General features: G+C 45.7%; 1 protein-coding gene across 7 annotated transcripts in view; it reads left to right on the top strand.

The window, feature by feature from the left end:
• The window catches only part of RBM10 (RNA binding motif protein 10), a 49,298-nt gene extending 30,212 nt beyond the window's left edge, over window positions 1-19,086 (top strand). For 2 of the 7 annotated variants that reach the window (XM_053371321.1, XM_053371322.1), the window contains 22 exons: window positions 498-684; window positions 1,143-1,334; window positions 1,472-1,541; window positions 3,906-3,979; window positions 5,974-6,060; window positions 6,904-6,964; window positions 7,579-7,752; window positions 9,415-9,575; window positions 10,114-10,211; window positions 10,293-10,380; window positions 10,914-11,127; window positions 11,230-11,399; window positions 11,540-11,684; window positions 11,901-11,992; window positions 12,185-12,361; window positions 12,899-13,048; window positions 13,605-13,670; window positions 14,030-14,215; window positions 17,763-17,837; window positions 17,921-18,027; window positions 18,258-18,387; window positions 18,834-19,086. In XM_053371321.1, coding sequence (XP_053227296.1) covers window positions 498-684; window positions 1,143-1,334; window positions 1,472-1,541; window positions 3,906-3,979; window positions 5,974-6,060; window positions 6,904-6,964; window positions 7,579-7,752; window positions 9,415-9,575; window positions 10,114-10,211; window positions 10,293-10,380; window positions 10,914-11,127; window positions 11,230-11,399; window positions 11,540-11,684; window positions 11,901-11,992; window positions 12,185-12,361; window positions 12,899-13,048; window positions 13,605-13,670; window positions 14,030-14,215; window positions 17,763-17,837; window positions 17,921-18,027; window positions 18,258-18,387; window positions 18,834-18,959 — 2,830 coding nt within the window. In that variant the 3' untranslated portion in view covers window positions 18,960-19,086. Of the gene's footprint in view, window positions 1-472; window positions 685-1,142; window positions 1,335-1,471; window positions 1,542-2,272; window positions 6,061-6,903; window positions 6,965-7,578; window positions 7,753-9,414; window positions 9,576-10,113; window positions 10,212-10,292; window positions 10,381-10,913; window positions 11,128-11,229; window positions 11,400-11,537; window positions 11,685-11,900; window positions 11,993-12,184; window positions 12,362-12,898; window positions 13,049-13,604; window positions 13,671-14,029; window positions 14,216-17,762; window positions 17,838-17,920; window positions 18,028-18,257; window positions 18,388-18,833 lie in introns of those variants that run through there. The other 5 variants (XM_053371317.1, XM_053371318.1, XM_053371320.1 and 2 more) reach the window with 5 other exon arrangements.
• The last annotated feature ends 10 nt before the right edge of the window (window positions 19,087-19,096 follow it).

Here is a 19,096-nt window from a genome sequence, read left to right on the forward strand (position 1 = left end):
AGAAAGATTTTATATATGCATATAGCTTTAATTCTATGAATGTTTAATTGTTTTTTAGTTTGTAAGGTGCCTTGAGTCTCATCAGGGAAAAAGGCGGGTTATAAAAAAAGAATTAACAACAACAACAACAACAACAACAACAACAACAACAACGGAACTGTGGTCCCCTACAGTAGCTTTCCCACCACTTCAGTAATGTTTGTATCATCCCTTGGATGTTCAGATACAGATACAGCAAGGAGTCACTGGTGCTCCCAACTATCAGATATTGCATGTTGCACTAGCATCTGTATTTATCTGCCCATGACAGTGCTTTAGATTGTAGCCAGAATGCTAGTCACTAGATGACTTCAGCTCAAGTTACTCTGAATGCAGGTAGGGTGGGGGAATCCAGTGTTTTTATTTGTTTCCTATGAACAGATTACAAAGTGGGGGTTACTTTTATGGGTAATCAGCACTGATAGCATAGCAGATTTCCTTCATTTTATACGCTCTAGAGGTGGTCGTGGAGATCGGACTGGTCGGTATGGTGCTGTTGAGCAGACCCTGGATGAGAGGTTAGAAGGCCGGAACCAGAGAGACCATGACTACAGAGATATGGATTATAGATCCTATATGAGAGATTTCAACAGCCAGGAGCCTACCAATGACTATGATGATTCTTCTGAGGAGCACAGTGTGGAGGTAAGTTGTGGTGCAGAGCTGTTGGAGACGCCTATCCTCTTTGTGACTACCTCTTGGGAGGTAGAATGCAGTGGCCTGCATGGCTCTCTGAAGAGCTGCCTCTCCAGAGGAAACCATCAGATGGGAGGATTTCACAGCTGATTTTTATAAGCAGCTGGCAGTAGGAGTGGGATCTAGCACCCAACAGTTGTGCTTTTGGGTGTAGTTTTGCAGAACTGCTGTTGTGGGGAGACTGTAACAAGTTAAGTACAGTGGTACCTCATGTTACATATGCTTCAGGTTACAGACTCCGCTAACCCAGAAATAGTGCTTCAAGTTAAGAACTTTGCTGGTGCTGTGACTGCCGGACATTTAGTAGGGAATTGTTAGGCCTTGTCCTGCAAAGCTGGGCACTACTCAGTTAAGCCTCATCCATTCTGAGCTTTTCTCTTTTTTTCTGTACAACAATCCTAACCCAGGATTCCTATGAGGCCTCCTCTGGATCAGAGACACAACGTAGAAAGCGGGACAGCCCCAATGAGCAGTTGGGATTTCCTGCAGATGGTGACTACCGGGACCAGGACTACCGCACTGAGCAAGAGGAAGAAGAACAGAAGGCTAGCAGCATCATTATGCTGAGGATGCTGCCCCAGTCTGCCACTGAGAATGATGTACGTTAGGCAGTTGGGCTGGGAGGCACTGCTTCCTTGCAGTAACTTGTTGCTGTTGCTTCCTTGTTTCTCTAACTCTTACCTCTTCAATGCTCCCTGATGTTGGCATTGATCACTCCTTTTATGCTTTTCTGCAGATCCGAGCCCAGTTGCAGGCACATGGATTCCAGCCCCGAGAGGTGCGGCTGATGCGGAATAAAGCTTCAGGTGAGCTCCCGTTCATAGTTCTATCTTTTCCCTTCTCTTGGTATTGCCATAGTGTTTCACCTACCATGTGACACACTCCAAATTAGAGTGCAGTCTTCCAGATATGTATCTATGTGGAGCTGGTTTGCCCTGTGGCATTAGTTTTGGTCTGTGCTATGTACATTCCCCTAGTGTTTAGAACCAACCAGGCTTTTAGATGTCACCAATGGATCATTAATAGCTCCTTGTGTGCTATTGTAGTTCTGTAAACTTGGAACTCTGTAGTTCCTCTGCTGTGTGATTGGCAGAACATTGAGGCCTATTCTTGGTTCCTGTTCTTTTCCAAGGTTTGTTGCATACTATATAATTGTGAGCATCCTCAGATCTAGCAATTCAGCATTTATTTCCATAGGAAGATCTTCTTTGGGTTTTTTTCTGCCTTTCTTGCTTGGCCTCTTTCTCTGTGGTAGGAGACAAAAACCAACAAATGGATGAAGGATGAAGACAATCCTTTTGGATATGTATGGTGTCTTCTATTTGGCCTCATTTGATCAGATATGAGGTTTGCAGTGATTCTTCTTGGATCTTTGCAGCCTAAGTTGAGCTCTTTTTAATAGTGGCACTGAGGAAACAGATATGAAGGCAGGCTATACAACTTTTAACCTATCAAGTTGAATGCAGCCCTTTAACCATATATGGCTTACCAGGGACATATTAAATCTGTTTGAATTTTTTCTTATTATCATGGGCAGGCATGGAGGGAGGATTTTCAACTCACCAATCAAGTATTGTGGTCAGTTTCAGTGGATCCTAAGTTATGCAGGCCTCCATTAAGGAAAGTAGTTACCAACCAATTGGGGTGGCATTGGAAAGTAAAAGGAAAGCATGAGATCCCTTAAGTCTGTTCCAAGAGAAATGGTCAGACTGTGTACAGTCTGCATCTTAGGACTGTTTTTTGAGTAAAGTTATAACCAAGCAGGTAAGTTTGCTCCTTCTTTCCAGGGTTACTCCCTGCATATCACACACACTTGCAGCCTATGAGTCATGGTTGTGTACCTTTTTCTTTTTAAAAGCAAGGTGTGTATGTGACTATAGTCCTCTGTATCTGCCCTCTGTTATACCAGGCCTGAAAAGGGCTGGTTGGTACTACAAGATGGAGGGTACAGAAAGGCACCCTGCTTCCATGGGCAGCCAAAGGCTGAGAGAAGCAAAGACACATTGCAACACATTACATAAATGGGAAAACCCATTTTTACAAGGGCAGAGTCTGCAAACCTTGAGAATAAAATTCCCTGGAGAGTTGTAACCTCTTGAGAGCTGTCCACAGCAGCTTGCTCTTGTGTATATTGGTTCAATTCTTTTAAAAAATCATCTGTCATATTAGAATAGGAAACCTGTTCATAGACTTCCAACATTGTGCTTAGTTACGGTATTGCTAAGGGGAAAAGTGGGGAAGAGGTTAATCACTGCCATATTAGTTGGTTGGATTCAGCACATCTTTTCTGGGTTTGTATGAACCTTCTTCCAATATAGGCACATGTTGTTACTGGTGTTTATGTAGCTCATTCTTCTTCACAACAGCTCTAAGAGATCTCTATTATTTCTGTTGTCTAAATGGGGAAATGAGGCTAAATGTCTGGCCCAAAGTCATTCAGTGAGTCTTGAGGCAGAACTGGGATTTGAACCCAAATCTTCTAAGTTCAAGTCCAACAGATCACAGCTGTGTGTATCTTGAAGATGCCATTGCTGCTGGGTCCCTTGTGCTAGTGCCCTCTGTGGTGGGTGTTTTTTGGTGCTCCTTCCAAAATGAGCAGGCACTTCACCTTTCCGAATGATAGCACAAGTGCCCTAGTGTGGTATTAAGAAGGAACCTCCTGCACAGATGCTTTGCCACAACTGTGGCGTACACTTAAGGAAAAAGTGGTAGATGGCTAATGGAAAAAGATAGCGTTAGTGGAAGCAGTAGGAATAGATCTGCTTGGAGCCATCACTCTCTGTTAAACTTTTCGCCATTTGGAGGTATTATAAGTTGGCTGATAAAGGCACAGGACTGAAAGTTGTGACTTCACAGATCTGTTCCCAGCTTGGGGTGAGGGAAGGGGAGAAATACTTGGAGGTTTGAGTAGAGGTGAGTGGCAATTGTACATCAGAAACATTCCTTGCTTAGGATGATCAGAAGAGCAAGCAACTCCCTTTTTGTGGTCAGCATCTGAGTCTGCACCATCCCACTTTACACCTAGGGTGCCCTTTCTGTGCCTTTCCACTCTTCCCTGTTTCTCCCCCGCATCCTGCCCTTGCCCCAATTGGTACAGCGACAGGGATGCGTGATGTTGGCTGGATCTGTTGACTAACACACTGCGTCTGTATCTGAATGCTGTCCTCCAGGTCAGAGCCGGGGCTTCGCCTTCGTCGAGTTTAATCACTTGCAGGACGCTACACGATGGATGGAAGCCAATCAGGTTGCTTTGCTGCACTTGAAACCCACAAGTACTGCTACTGTTAATGACCAATCCAAACACCTGGTTCATATGAAAAGCCCCAGCCGCTTTCCCCATAGGAAATTACTGAAGGGAATGGGGAAGAGGAGTTAGGTCTGAATCAGATATCTCTAGTCTCAGGAATCAAACAGAGAATTTGACTTTTTGGGACCACCCAAGTCCCAAGAAGTGGGGTTCTGGTGTCTTAGAATAGGGACACAAAAAGTCAGGACTTCTGAGTGGTATTAATAACCCAGGAAGTGGGTTAGCCTCTGGATTTAATTTCCACATTGGGGAGAAGGTGGTCTAGCAAGTTGAGCAGGGGAACTAAGGATCTAGGCTATGATCCACGGTAGTGGGGGCTGGAGGAGTTCCTGGTAGTAAGGAAAGGGTTTGGGGAGTTAGGACTCCTGTGTGCTCTTTCTGCTCTGGATATATGCATGATCCTGAGTGTGATACAGGCTCCAGTCTCAATGGGTATCTGTCAGAGATGATGCTGATGCTGCGTGTGCGTTCTCTCCCAGTGCAGTCAGGGTTCAAGATAGGAAGCTTTCCTGGGAGGCCTTATCTCCTTCCTCACAGCAGTCTCTGTCTTGACAGCCCATCTGTGCGAGACCCCTTGTTTCTATCCAGCACTGTAGGATCACAGTAAAGGTGTGAAGGGCCACAAACCAAGCTTTTAGACCCCAAACTGTCTGTTTTGACCAGAGTTTCAAACTATGGTCCTGTTTCCAAGCAGCCATAAGGTTGGTGAAAATGCACCCCTAGCCCAATATGTTTGGGTTTTCCAGTGTTTATGCAGTCATGGCAATTGCCTCTGCCATCGACTCCTCCTCCTCCTCTTCCTTCTGTTCTCTTGTGTTGGCAGTGTAGCCGGGCCGTGTGTGCGCATCCCCAGTGGGAGCTGACACAGGTAGCCTTGGCATGGCTGAGATGATGCACTTTGCTCCAGATGCAGGAGGGGATAGTGCAAAAACTGGCCTAACAGGAAGATGTGGGCAAGGGATTATTTCCAGCACAGTTTCTACAAGCGTGTGAAAGTAGTAATATGTTACTTTGTAAGATTGCAGCAGGTCAGAGGTAGCATTTGTCAGAAGAAGATTCTAGCCTATGGGACCTTGACTTAAAAGCTCCTAGCAAATGCTTTTAGAAAATGGTGTGGCTTAGCTCTCTAGTTCTTATAAATTATGAGTCCTGGTAATCATTTGATGCCCTCACAAGGTGTTGAGAATCACCAATTGAGGATAACAGTACTTTTCAGAGGCCACTTTAGAAAGATATGATGAGTTGGAAGCAGTTTAGTTGTGTGTATGAGCGAAGTAGGGTAGGAAGATGAGTACTGAACCTCTGGGGGTGTGTATGTAGCTTAAAACCTTATTTTTGGTCTCCCAAAGTTTTTACCTCTTGGACAGAGTTACAACCAGAACATTGGGTGTTCCTCCAAGCATGCCCATAAATGGGAGCTGACATAAGCACAGAAGAGATCTGTGCTGAATGAGGGAGTGATCCCTAGTTAGGGGAAGGTGCCCACTGTGGGGGCACAATGGCTTTGGGTTGGGAGGAGAGGATGGAAATGCATGCTGCTAGCTTTCAGGACGGAAGCTCAAGACCAATCATTCTAGTGGCATAGAGGTTATTGTATGGCGGTGTCTCGGAGCATGGCTGCATTTTCTCTGTCTGTTTCTCCTCCTCTCCATCTTTCTTTCTGTCTCTCTCTGACACACTCTCCCTCCATCACAGTAGCCGAACGTCCCGGTGCCTTGGGTAGAGACAGGTGCCTCTATCGGCCAGGTTAGGTGTGTGCTAGCCAAGTAGCCAAGTTCCAAACCTCTCTCGGCCTGTGCTGCCTTCCCTCCCTCACCCTCATCCATTCAGCTGAAGGGTTTGAACCTCTCCTTCTTTCTGCTGTGGCAGTGATGGGCACCTGCTCACCACTTCTGCGTTTGAGTCTCATTGCAGCATTTCTCTCCCTGCAGCACTCCCTCACAATCCTTGGCCAGAAGGTCTCCATGCACTACAGTGATCCCAAGCCCAAGATCAATGAGGACTGGCTATGCAGTAAGGTAACTGCTTTGTGGTCAGTTTGAGGATGTCAGAGGAGTCAGATGGGGTGTGAGGGTGTTGTGTGAGCAAGGTGAAGGGTGGAGAGAAGGCTGGAGGATTTTTTTGGGGTGGGGGATGGGGATGGGGTTCTCCTGTGCAGCAGTAATGGTTAGCTTCTTCCAGACACGGCTGCTTCAAAGGAACAGTGCAATATGGAAATCCAAACTCAGCATCCAGGAGACCCAGTTTCCTTTATCAGAGTCAATTGGAAATGAAAATCAACATGGCGCTAAGTAGGGTATCTGTGCAGGGAATGAGGTCCATGTGCTCAATGGGACTTTCTGTCCTCCTCCTGCCTGCCCCCTGCTCTGGGGGTTATCTCAACCATCCAGAGCAGATTTAGGGGCCATGGGGGTAGGAAATGTGGGGAAAGTCCTGTTGAGTGGACCTCATTCTGTATGTTCAAGTTAATTCAGTCCTGCCCTAAGTATTTTTGCTTATTTTGAATAGTTTTGCTTTCAAGTAGAGGTTTTAAAATGCTTTTTACAATGATTGCTGGGACTGGAAAGAAAACAAGGCACAATGAACAAAGAACAGCTTACTGGGGGCAGAGATCAAGGCACAGCAGACATGAGAAAGGACCTAGTTTCTGAGATTATGCCAAGCATTTATCAGGGTTTTTTGTTTTTGATTTTTTTCTTCACAAATCTGAGGGCCAGAAAAGCAGAGAAGGCATGCAGCAACCAAACCAGCTTTATGGCAAGTGTTAGATGTTTTGCAGGAGGTAGCAAGACTTTGTAGGGTCAGCCTTTTCCCTTCTCTGGAAGTTAAATAAAGACAGGATGTGTTTGTTCTCTCAACAGTGTGGAGTGCAGAATTTCAAGCGCAGAGAGAAGTGCTTCAAGTGTGGCGTTCCCAGATCTGGTAAAGTTTAATGGAGTGGTTGTTGTTTTTTTTAACAATGATTTCTATTTTCAAATTACAAAGATAGAAGTACCAATCACATGGACGATACATTTGACATGGGTACATACTCTCCAAAAAAGAGCAAAACCTCTCACTACATAAAAACCAATTAACTAAAGAAGTAAATAACCTCTGGACTAGGGTTGCCGTTTTTCAAACAGTGAAAATTGCCAACTACACTGCCAACATGTGTTGCCATACATGTAGATTTTCCTGGACATTTTAGCGATTTCTGCCTAGACGCTGCTTCCAACTGCAGTATTCCAGATTTGTCTGGGAAATTCTGGACGTATGGCAGCCCTGCTCTGGTCTGATAATCACAGTAGTTCCAAGTGCTACAGTTACTGTGCCATTTCACATCAGCGGGAATATAGTCCAAGTTACAACAAACATACAGCACTTTTCAAAGTGTTAGTTCAAGTGAAGAAGGCCATGTCCACATGTTGTGAGGAGATAAAGTTTAGCATTCTGATGATATGTAGCTCAGTAGCATAGTGTAGCCTGTAGCATAGTGACCTCCCCGTTGATATTATTATTTCTTCTTCTTTTTCTTTATGACCATCCCTCAACAGAAGCTGAGCAGAAGCTGCCACCTGGTAGTCGCTTGGACCAGCTGGTGGCTCTGTCAGGAAGAGAACTCAGCCAAGGCCTTCTGCCCCTCCCACAGCCATACCAAGTGTCAGCAGCCCTGTCCACTCAGCCTGTGGCACAAATGTCTGAACCTTGCGCGGAGAATGCTAATGACAGTGAGTATGGAATTGGAGAGTGATATAAGAGCTTCAGTTACGTGGCTGCAATCGGACCTAAACCTGTTCAGTTTTATGGCTTGTTCCCAGTGAAAGTGACAAACTTTAGTATCATGATGTTGCTGAGATCACCCTGTTAGGCATCCCTGACCACCTCAGCGAGCTCCAATTCCTGTGTTACTTACAGGGCAACGGATCATGGCAGTGATGGCAGGTCTCTGATTTAGCCCTAGAATGGAATTTGATTGGTTTAAAGAGTCTGAGAGCCTGTGAGATTCATAGCCATGAGGGTGCTGCTGTGGGGAGATAAAGCCTGGTACATTTGATTGTAATGTTACAAGTTTTGGAATGTTGTGCTAAATATATTGACCACCAAAAAAAACCCAAGTTCTGCTATCAGAGCACAGTGGTACCTCGGGTTACAGATGCTTCAGGTTACAGACTCTGCTATCCCAGAAATAGTACCTCGGGTTAAGAACTTTGCTTCAGGATGAGAACAGAAATCATGTCGCGGCGGCAACAGGAGGCCCCATTAGCTAAAGTGGTATCTCAGGTTAAGAACAGTTTCAGGTTAAGAATGGACCTCCAGAACGAGTTAAGTTCTTAACCTGAGGTACCACTGTAGAATCATAGAATTGGAAGGTACCCTGAGGATCATCTAGTCTAACCACATGCAATGCAGGAATATGCAATTGTCCCATACGGGGATCAAACCTGCAACCTTGGCAATATCAGAGCCATGCTGTAACCAACTGAGCTATCCAGCGAGTAGATTGTGTTAAGAGTCAGTTGTGGCAGGATCTGTAATTATTTTTGTCATAGATTTCAAAACTGCAGAGAGAACGTCTGTAACGCTATAAATGAGGGAAATGTGGACTGAGAGCTGTGCTGAGTGATGACTCCTTCTTACCTCTATGGAAGAAGACAGGCATGCATTAAAAAGAGGCTCACAGCACTGTGAAATCTGCTTTGAGCTCTGTCTCTAACACTACATGAGTGGCTAGAGCATAACGGTGAATCTGGCAGTGATATAGGTTGCAGCTATTGCCTGGCTGCTTCATTGCTGCTGCGTCCTCCCCAGGAATGATGCACCCGACAGTTAGTTAGATCTGAGAGGGCATTCTTTTCTGCAGCAACACTAGGAGGTAGTGGCCTCAATAGCAATGGGAAGGTGAGCGTGCAGGAAAATAAGATGTCATACAGCAAAGTGTTTTCTTTCATTGCTTCCTTAGTGTATGAAATGGAAATAGCTGAAATTCCTTCTACATCAGGTTACTGGTGGAAGGGATCTCAAGGGTCTTTAGTCCAATGCCCTGCAATGCAGAAATCACAGTTTAAAGAATCCCTGGCAGACGGCCATCCAACCTCCGTCTGAAAGTGTGCTCAGTGTTCTGTGCACTTTTTCTTAATGTGCATCTATTCTCTCAGGAGCAGAAAGTGCTGATACATTTTTGTTTCATTTTTTCTGCAACAATGAGGGCCAGAAGCTTGATCTTTCCTTCCAAAAAATTGAAGGCAAAATTCTAGGGAACTTGTACAAGCTTTGTTAATCCATAATCCATTCTCAGCTGTGAAATTTCTTAAATCCTGTTGAAGGAGAGCTCTGAGGTGGTTGAAAGAGGCCAGGGTTCTGATTACCATACCATGTGTTACTCTTCACAGCAATCATCTTGCGAAACCTGAATCCTCATAGCACAATGGACTCCATTTTAAGTGCCTTGGCACCATATGCTGTTCTCTCCTCCTCAAACGTCCGTGTTATCAAAGATAAGCAGACACAACTCAACCGTGGTTTTGCGTTCATTCAGCTCTCTACCATTGTGGTGAGTGCCACAAACAGCATGTTGTAGTTCCAGTCCTGTCTTAGAAAAAGGCAGTGGGAATGGGGGGCTGTAGAGGAAAGGGATTTGTTGTTGTTTAGTCGTTTAGTCGTGTCCGACTCTTCATGACCCCATGGACCAGAGCACGCCAGGCACTCCTGTCTTCCACTGCCTCCCGCAGTTTGGTCAGACTCATGTTTGTAGCTTCGAGAACACTGTCCCACCATCTCGTCCTCTGTCGTCCCCTTCTCCTTGTGCCCTCCATCTTTCCCAACATCAGGGTCTTTTCCAGGGAGTCTTCTCTTCTCATGAGGTGGCCAAAGTACTGGAGCCTCAGCTTCAGGATCTGTCCTTCCAGTGAGCACTCAGGGCTGATTTCCTTCAGAATGGATAGGTTTGATCTTCTTGCAGTCCATGGGACTCTCAAGAGTCTCCTCCAGCACCATAATTCAAAAGCATCAATTCTTCGGCGATCAGCCTTCTTTATGGTCCAGCTGAAGAGCTTTGGTAGTTTAATTTCTCTCCCTATGCTCTCTCCCAGGAGGCAGCTCAGCTGCTGCAGATCCTTCAGGCCCTGCATCCACCACTGAACATTGATGGCAAGACGATTAATGTGGAATTTGCCAAAGGTTCCAAGCGGTGAGTATAGGAGTGTCCAGAATTGGGCCTGCTGCAGTTTCTGCTGCAGACATCCCTAATGACTCCTGTGTCTCTCTGCAGGGACATGAGTTCATCAGATGGAAACCGCATCAGTGCTGCTTCTGTAGCTAGCACTGCCATTGCAGCTGCTCAGTGGGCCATCTCGCAGGTAACGTAGTGAACAAGGAACAATGGGACAAGGTAGCAGGAATGTCTTTGGCTTATCCTCATTAGCTATTGGCCCATATTGACTTAGTATAGGAGTGGGGAAATGTTAGTCATAGACCAACCTGCTGGGAGCTGCATGCTTCACACACATAAGTGCGTGCGCACACGGAGGATACAGGCATGTGCACCCAGCTGACTCTGCCATTCCGATCAGTCATCTGACGTGGGGCTGATTTGCATCCCCATTGTGGTGCTCCACTGGATAGAGGTGGTTTATATCTTTCCGCATAAACCAGCACCACAATGCGAGTTAAAATGACTACATCTCTACTTGACTCTGAACACATTTTTTCTCTCCTAGCAGTTCTGCTGCCCCCAGAAAGTATAGAGGAGTATGTTGTATCTAATATATGCAGAAATATTTTTTGGAATATGCTAAAAATGTGTAATTGAATACATTAAGCATAGAAAAGCCCTCTAAAAGGAATTGTTCTAGGTGGGGAAAGAATCTTTGCTGTTTGATTTTTCCAATAGGCATCACAGGGTGGTGAGGCAACCTGGGCAGCTCAAGATGAGCAGACGGTTGATTATGGCTATTACCAGCAGGATGAAGCCTATGGGTCTCAGGGTTTGGAAGCCACAATGTACACACAAGCATATTTGAAAGGGTCCCAGCTGCAGAGCGGCACATCTGGGACATCAGCTATGGGGAAGGCTGACAAGATCCACAGTGAAAGTTCAGTGGCAGGTAAGAGGCCTGGTCTCCTCTTTCCACCTTACCTGAAGTCTTTTTCTGCCTCCTGACTGACTGTGCTCTCTCTGCCTTCTTGTCTCCTCTTCTCTCACGAAGTAGTGGAGGTATCACTGGAGCCTGGTGTGCCAGGCATAGACCCTGTGCCTGTCCTACCCACTTTCCCCCGTACCAGCCAGACCTCAGCTGTGCCAGTCACATACCAGCCAACTGGCAGCACTGAAGGGTCAAGTTCTGCCCAGGGAAATGCTGCTGCTGCTGCTGCTCCGGTACAGTTGGAACGGAACTGTGTGTGTGTGCGCGTGTGCGTGTGTGTGTGTGTGTGAGAGAGAGAGAGAGAGAGAGAGAGAGAGAGTGAGTTGCAATGCTCTGTACCTCCCAACCTGCCTTTTTGTGTTCTCTCTCACAGTCTCAGTCATATACTATCGTCTCACCAGCTGTACTGAAGCCTGACATGCCTAGTACTGCTCAGCCCCCCAACGCAGGCATCTCCACCAGCACTTCCAGTTTGCCTGTTACCAGCCCTGTAGGGCAAGAGCCTTACACTCAGTACCGTGAGTGCTGGATTCTGTAGGGAACAGAGGGTGGGAAGGGAGGATGTGGCCAGTGTGAGGGGTCTGGGAGTGACTGGGGATTGATGTGACTAGCTGGGGTCTGGGAGCCTTTTATTCCTAGTTCAGGAGGAAGGGAACAGGGCCAAGATCAGGTGCTCTTCTGGTTTGATGTGCTGTTATTTAGTTCATTTCCTGTTTTTCTGTGCCCAATTCCAGCTGTCCCAGATGTATCCACCTATCAATATGATGAAAGTTCTGGCTACTATTATGACCCCCTAACTGGCCTTTACTATGACCCTAATTCCCAGGTGAGTTGAACCTCTCTTTGGGCCCACTTTGCTCCTTTCTGGGCATGGCCAAGAGCTGAGAAGTGATAGCTGAAAGGTAGATGCTGAAATACCTGCTTCCCCACCATGAGATGACTGTGGTCCCAACTTGATATGGTACACTGTCTTGCCACAAGATGCAGCACAGACTCATGTGTGATTGTCTCTTTCCAGTACTACTACAATGCCCAGACGCAGCAGTACCTGTATTGGGAAGGTGAGAGACGTACTTACGTCCCAGCCTCAGACCAAGCCTCTGACAGCCACAAGGATGGCAGTGGACCAGGGGGTGGCAGTGGCAAGGAGGGTAAAGAGAAGAAGGAGAAACATAAAACAAAAACAGCTCAGCAGGTGAGAACCACGATTTCCCCACATCCCCTTTCTGTACCTGCTGCTCCTTATCTTAAACTTTTGCCTGCCCCCTACTTGCCCATAACTTGAAAAGCCCTTTGGTCTGCTTCCAGGGCTCTAGGTCTTGGGTCATGTAGTTACAGTGCTGCCTCAGCCTCTCAGTAAGTTTAGCCTTCTTTCTCTGGAGTGGCCAAAGGGGGAATGCCTGCATAGGGAAGGCCTTATTCGGGTATTCTGGTGAAGATGTTGAAAAACAGTTGGATGGCATGGGGTTGTATTGCTGGAGAATAACTGGAAGTAGTTGCTGGAGGAGCATTCCTTCTTGTAGGGACTGGAATAGAAAGAGAATAGCTAATTTTGGAATCTCCAGGGCCATTTTAAGTGAAAAAATAGCTGTTTTTCAGCCCTGTTGCACTGTTCCAGTCAGTTGTTGTTTTTGAGAAACACCTATTTTCAGCCTGGACTAAGAACTCCTTTGTTCCTCCTCCCCCACCCCCTCTCCTGGATTATTCCCCACTTTTGTGTTATCTTCTGCAGATTGCAAAAGATATGGAGCGCTGGGCCCGTAGCCTCAACAAGCAGAAGGAGAACTTCAAGAACAGCTTCCAGCCAGTTTCCTCTATACGAGAGGATGAGAGGCGGGAGTCGGCCACAGCTGATGCTGGCTATGCTATCCTCGAGAAAAAGGTAACATCTTGGGTCTCCTCATCCATTACCAGGAGCAGATTAGTACTAAATTACCTACTGCAGCTAATTCCTGAAGCCTAAACAAAACTGAATGACCTGAGGGTGTGAGGGCAGGTTGTTCAGCCTTGTGGCATCATCTGTTTCAGAGTCCTACATCTCCCACCTTCTCTTGCTCTGCTCAGATCTCTTGTCTGTGAGACTGAACAGTGTCAAGTGCTAGTCTTTCTCTCCTGCTAATGTGAGAAGTTCTTGTCAAGAGTATTGTTTCAACAGTGAGCACATCTGTGAAGCCGTGATTTTCAAAGGGCAAGATGGGTCTCTTTCAAGAAAGCAAGCTTCTGTCTTGCCTATGCTAATTAGAGTGTTGGCCTAAATTAAGGCCAAGTGGCCCTGTAAGGAGAACCACCTGTGTTTGATCTCTTCCCAGGGCTGTGGGTCATCCAGGGGCTGGCTGGATGAGTGAGCAGAAAGAAAGCATGCTGTTCATTTGGGGAAAGAATGTGAGAACTTCTGTTAGAGTTAACGCTTCTTTTTTTCCTTTTCTGGGTATCCTCAGGGGGCTTTGGCTGAGAGGCAGCACAGTGGCATGGATCTGTCCAAGCTGGCTGGTGATGATAGACTGGTAAGCCTTTCCCTTTCCACTTAATCCCCAGTTCAGGTCTTCTGGGTCTTATGGAATAATGGGTGCTGGTGCAGGGACTCTCTGCTCTTGTCTCCTTTTAATGGTGAGGGAATAGGTGAGGTGCACAATATGAACATAGGGAAGTCTTCCACATAAAGCCCTCTGAAGTGGGGGCTTCCTCCAAGGCAGTCAAGCTGTACGGTGCACTGACTCTCCGCTGTGAGCCCATGGTGGTCTGGGTAGAGTAGGCTGATTCAGGGGTGAGGGAAAGGAGACAAAGGTAAGTGGCCTGTGGGGTCCTTCTGAATCTGATTCCAGCCGAAATATATTCCGTCTTGTGACCTTGCTTAACTTGGCAGAGTCCCCCACGAGGATTAGTGGCTGCTTACAGCGGGGAGAGTGACAGTGAGGAGGAGCAGGAGAAGGCTGCTGACCGGGAAGAGAAACTGACAGATTGGCACAAGCTGGCTTGCTTGCTTTGTCGGAGGCAGTTTCCCAGCAAGGAGGCACTTATTCGTCACCAGCAACTCTCAGGATTACACAAGGTATGTAGCTGACAGAAGAAAGAATTGGAGATCTTGATTTCAACCAAACTATGGGGAACTCTGTTAAGTTCTATAACAAGGGTGTCTCTGGATCTTAGATTAAGACTTATACAACAAAAAATAAGCTTTAGAACTTACTGGACTCCAGTTTGCTTGTTTATGAAAGGACTATCTAAGGCATTAGCTGCTGGAGATGGAACAGAGATAATGCTGCCCTAAACATACGTTTGTACAATGTCCTGTATTGAACATATTTTGGCAGAAAGTAATACAGGTGAAATTCGAAAAATTAGAATATCGTGGAAAAGTTCATTTATTTCAGTAATTCAACTTAAAAGGTGAAACTAATATATGAGATAGACTCATGACATGCAAAGCGAGATATGTCAAGCCTTTATTTGTTATAATTGTGATGATCATGGCGTACAGTTGATGAAAACCCCAAATTAACAATCACAGAAAATTTGAATATTGTGAAAAGGTGCAGTAGCTATTCAATCCATAACACCTGCAATGGGTTCCTGAGCCTTTAAATGGTCTGTTTGGTTCAGTAGGAAGCACAATCATGGGGAAGGCTGCTGACCTGACAGTTGTGCAGAAAGCCATCATTGAGACCCTCCATAAGGGGGGAAAGCCTCAAAAGGTAATTGCAAAAGAAGTTGGATGTTCCCAAAGTGCTGTTATCGAAGCACATTAATGGAAAGTTATGCAGAAGGGAAAAGTGTGGAAGAAAAAGGTGCACAAGCAGCAGGGATGACCGCAGCCTGGAGAAAATTGTCAGGAAAAGACCATTCAAACGTGTTGGGGACTTTCACAAGGAGTGGACTGAGGCTGGAGTTAGTGCATCAAGAGCCACCACACACAGACGGATCCTGGAGATGGGCTTCAAATGTCATATTCCTCTTGACAAGCCGCTCCTGAGCAACGTCAGAAGTGTCTTACCTGGGCTAAAGAAAAAAAGAACTGGACTGTTGCTCAGCGGTCCCAAGTCCTCTTTTCTGATGAGAGCAACTTTTGCATCTCATTTGGAAACCAAGGACCCAGAGTCTGGAGGAAGAATGGGGAGGCACACAATGCCAGAAGCTTGAAGTCCAGTGTGAAGTTTCCAGAGTGTTGGTCCACTGTGCTTCATGAAGTCCAGGGTCAACGCAGCCGTCTACCAGGAGATTTTGGAGCACTTCATGCTTCCTTCTGCAGACGAGCTTTATGGGGATGCTGACTTCATTTTCCAGCAGGACTTGGCACCTGCCCACACTGCCAAAAGTACCAAAACCCATGGAATTACTGTGCTTGATTGGCCAGCAAACTCGCCTGACCTGAACCCCATAGACAATCTATGGGGCATTGCCAAGAGAAAGATGAGAGACATGAGACCGAGCAATGCAGAAGAGCTGAAGGCTGCTATTGAAGCATCCTGGTCGTCCATAACACCTCAGCAGTGCCACAGACTGATAGCATCCATGCCACGCCGCATTGAGGCAGTAATTGATGCAAAAGGGGCCCAAACCAAGTACTGAGTACATATGCATGCTTCTACTTCTCAGAGGTCCAATATTGCTCTATTTGCAATCCTTGTTTTGCTGATTTCATTTAATATTCTAATTTTCTAAGATTGTTAATTTGGGGATTTCATCAGCTGTATGTCATAAACATCACAATTATAACAAATGAAGGCTTGACATACCTTGCTTTGCATGTCATGAGTTTATCTCATATATTAGTTTCACCTTTTAAGTTGAATTACTGAAATAAATGAACTTTTCCACGATATTTTAATTTTTCAAGTTTCACCTGTAGAGACGGTCAACATGCTATACAAAGCAATCTTAAATCCTTTTCAATTATATACCCAATACATGGAATCTAACAAAGGGACAATATGAATGGACTTTCCACGCCCCCCCAAAAGTCTGGCGTTGATGAACTGGAAAAATGAAAATGCAGCTCCCTTTAATGATTGGATTGAAGAAATGGACAAACTCGCAACACATGAACAAGTTGTGTACAAATGTAAACTTGCCATGGACAAATTCAATGTTATTTGGAATTCATTTTTATTAGGGATTCGGCTACATTAGTAGAGAAACTATGCATTGAATGCACTTTAAATATGCAACACCAGATGGTGCCAGAGAGCCAGAATTGTTTAAAAGCTGGATTTCTCATTGGATTTTTTTTCTTTTGTCAAAATGGTCTAATTTCTACCTTATTTATAGCACTTTTTTCCTGTGTTTAGATCCACCGTAAAGGTCTTAGTTAACTACAAGAAGAATTTCCCCCCTTTTTTGTAATGTATACAATATATTTTTTTAAGTTTTGTTTTCTACATGGATACTATTTCTTGTTTCTTCTTTTTTGTGTCTTACTCGTGCACTTGTAATTTTTATTTTTCAATAAAAAATATAAAATAAAAAGTTATGTAGCTGACAGAGGCACCAGCTGACAGAGACACCCCCACCACCATTGGGGTGGGGGACCAATATTGAGAACATGTCAGGAGGAGCGGGAGGTGGAGTCAAACACAGCAGCCGCACGGCTCAATGGCTCTGCCACCAGCAGAGGCTGCTCAACCCTCCTTCTCCTCTCCTGTAGGAGGAGGAGAAGGAGCTGGCTGCTGGAGGCATGCTGCACTTGGCTCCATTCTTTGGCTCAATGCTTTTGGGGTATGGGGGGCAGTCCCTACCCCAAAAATATGGGTGGCTCCAAAAGGGCTCAGCCCCTAGCAGCCAGCACTCCAGTAGCTGAAGTGTCTTGGTTGCTTTTGATACCATCAACTCTAGCATCCTCCTGGGACTGCTTGGCAGATCTGAGATTTGGAGGCGTTAGTTTGAGGTGCTGTCTACAAATTATGTTGTTGCCTACATAGTTTTTGGTACAGGTAGCCCTGTTCAGGGAAGTTTTTAATATGTAACGCTGTACTGTTTTTAACACTTGATTGGGAGCCGCCCAGAGTGGCTGGGGAAACTCAGCCAGATGGGCGGGGTATAAATAAATAAATTATTATTAGTAGTAGTAGTAGTAGTAGTAGTATTTATTATCATCATCTTGAAATTTACCATGTGCTGCTTTAGCTATTTTCTTTTGGAAGTGATATTTGGTTGTTGTTTTTTGGTGATGTAAGGAGTCTTTCGGCCTGGGGGCCACATTCTCTTCTGTGCAACCTTCTGAGGGCCATATGCCAGTGATGAGCAGGGCCAGAGGCAAAACTGAGTGGAGCACTGGATGTCAATTTGACCTTTTTATAGTAGTCTAGTTTTAGACATCCCATCCTCCATCCAGGGAAGCAAGAGGCATTGTCCCAGCCAAAAACACTCCAGGGCAAAGGGAAGTTGCTGAGGGGTGAGGCAGAGGAGGAAGTTTCTTTGAACATAGTCCCAAGGGCCTGTAGGGCCATGTTTGGCCTCCAGAGTTGAGGTTCCCAACTCCTGCCTTACAACTGAAACACAAAGGTAGATTATTAATATGCTTATATAGAAATAAAACATAGTGGGAATCTTCAGGTGCCCACCTTAACCTTGTCTCTATTTTTATATTCTCCCCTGTGCAGCAAAATCTGGAGATTCATCGGAGGGCACACTTGTCAGAACAGGAGCTTGAGGCACTTGAGAAAAACGACATTGAGGTGGGTATTGGAGTAGAGAGTGGCCCCAGGAGGGTGAGGGTTACCTGGCCAGTGCCTTATTGCTGTCTCTTCATGACCACCAGCAGATGAAATATCGAGATCGTGCAGCTGAACGAAGGGAAAAGTATGGTGTTCCTGAGCCACCAGAACCCAAGAAAAGGAAGTATTCAGCTGTGACACCAGCCACTGTGTAAGTCCCACCATGCCCCTGTGGTTCTCCCTAAGTGTACTAAGGGTGAGGTAAGAGATCCCTTCTAGAGCAGTCTGCTTTGGTAATGGTGAGAGGCATTTCTATCCCATAGTGACACATCCTTAAGTGTCCTCTGTGCAACATGCTATTTCCTTTTTGCTCAGTTGGCAAAGTTAGAGGGCAGGGCATCTGAATATGTTCCTCTCTTCTCCCACCTTCGTTTACAACAGGGATTTTGAACAACCAACGCGGGATGGACTTGGCAGTGACAACATTGGCAGTCGCATGCTACAAGCCATGGGCTGGAAAGAGGGCAGTGGTTTGGGTCGCAAGAAACAGGGGATCGTTGCCCCTATTGAGGTACCAAAATACCTTGCTCAAGTTACTGTGGATAAAGCAAAGTGTATAGTGCTTGTATTTTTGAGGAGCATTTAGTCTTCCTGTTACATCCCCATTTTTGCAAAAACAACCTAAAATAAGGGAGGTAGGGAGGAAGTAGTTGGGCTTTCTTGCTTGGTGTGAGTTTTGCAGGCATAGCTTTCTTGTCCCTGCCATCGCCATCGCCCCCACTTCAGAAAAGGTCACCTCAGCACATGGGAAATTAGGACAATTGAGAAAGAGGCCCTTTGGCAGTATGTTGAGGAGAACTTGCACCAGAAGGAAGTACGAAGTGGTGGTATTAGTCTGTTGTAGGCAGGGAAGGGACCTCAGTGGGGTGTCCTAACATTCTGGGTGAAATGTGGTTTGGGACAAAAGCTGTTCCTCTAAAAATGTCTGATGCACATTCTTTTTTCTTTTCTACCTAGGCCCAAACACGAGTGCGTGGCTCTGGCTTAGGGGCCCGTGGCAGCTCTTACGGGGCAGTAGCATCAGAGTCCTATCGTGAAGCATTGCACAAGACGATGCTGACTCGTTTCAATGAGTCAGAATGAGCTCTTCAAGGAGCACCCACCTGTACAGTATTTTGCTGCTGACTGTCTCCCTTCACCCATCCCTCACTTTCACAAAATGTTCCTTTTGGTTGACTTTTTTTTTTTAATTAAATGTTGAAATGGGCAATAGGTTTTTG

Source organism: Podarcis raffonei, chromosome 17 (genome assembly GCF_027172205.1).
Source record: "Podarcis raffonei isolate rPodRaf1 chromosome 17, rPodRaf1.pri, whole genome shotgun sequence".
Classification (NCBI taxonomy): domain Eukaryota; kingdom Metazoa; phylum Chordata; class Lepidosauria; order Squamata; family Lacertidae; genus Podarcis; species Podarcis raffonei.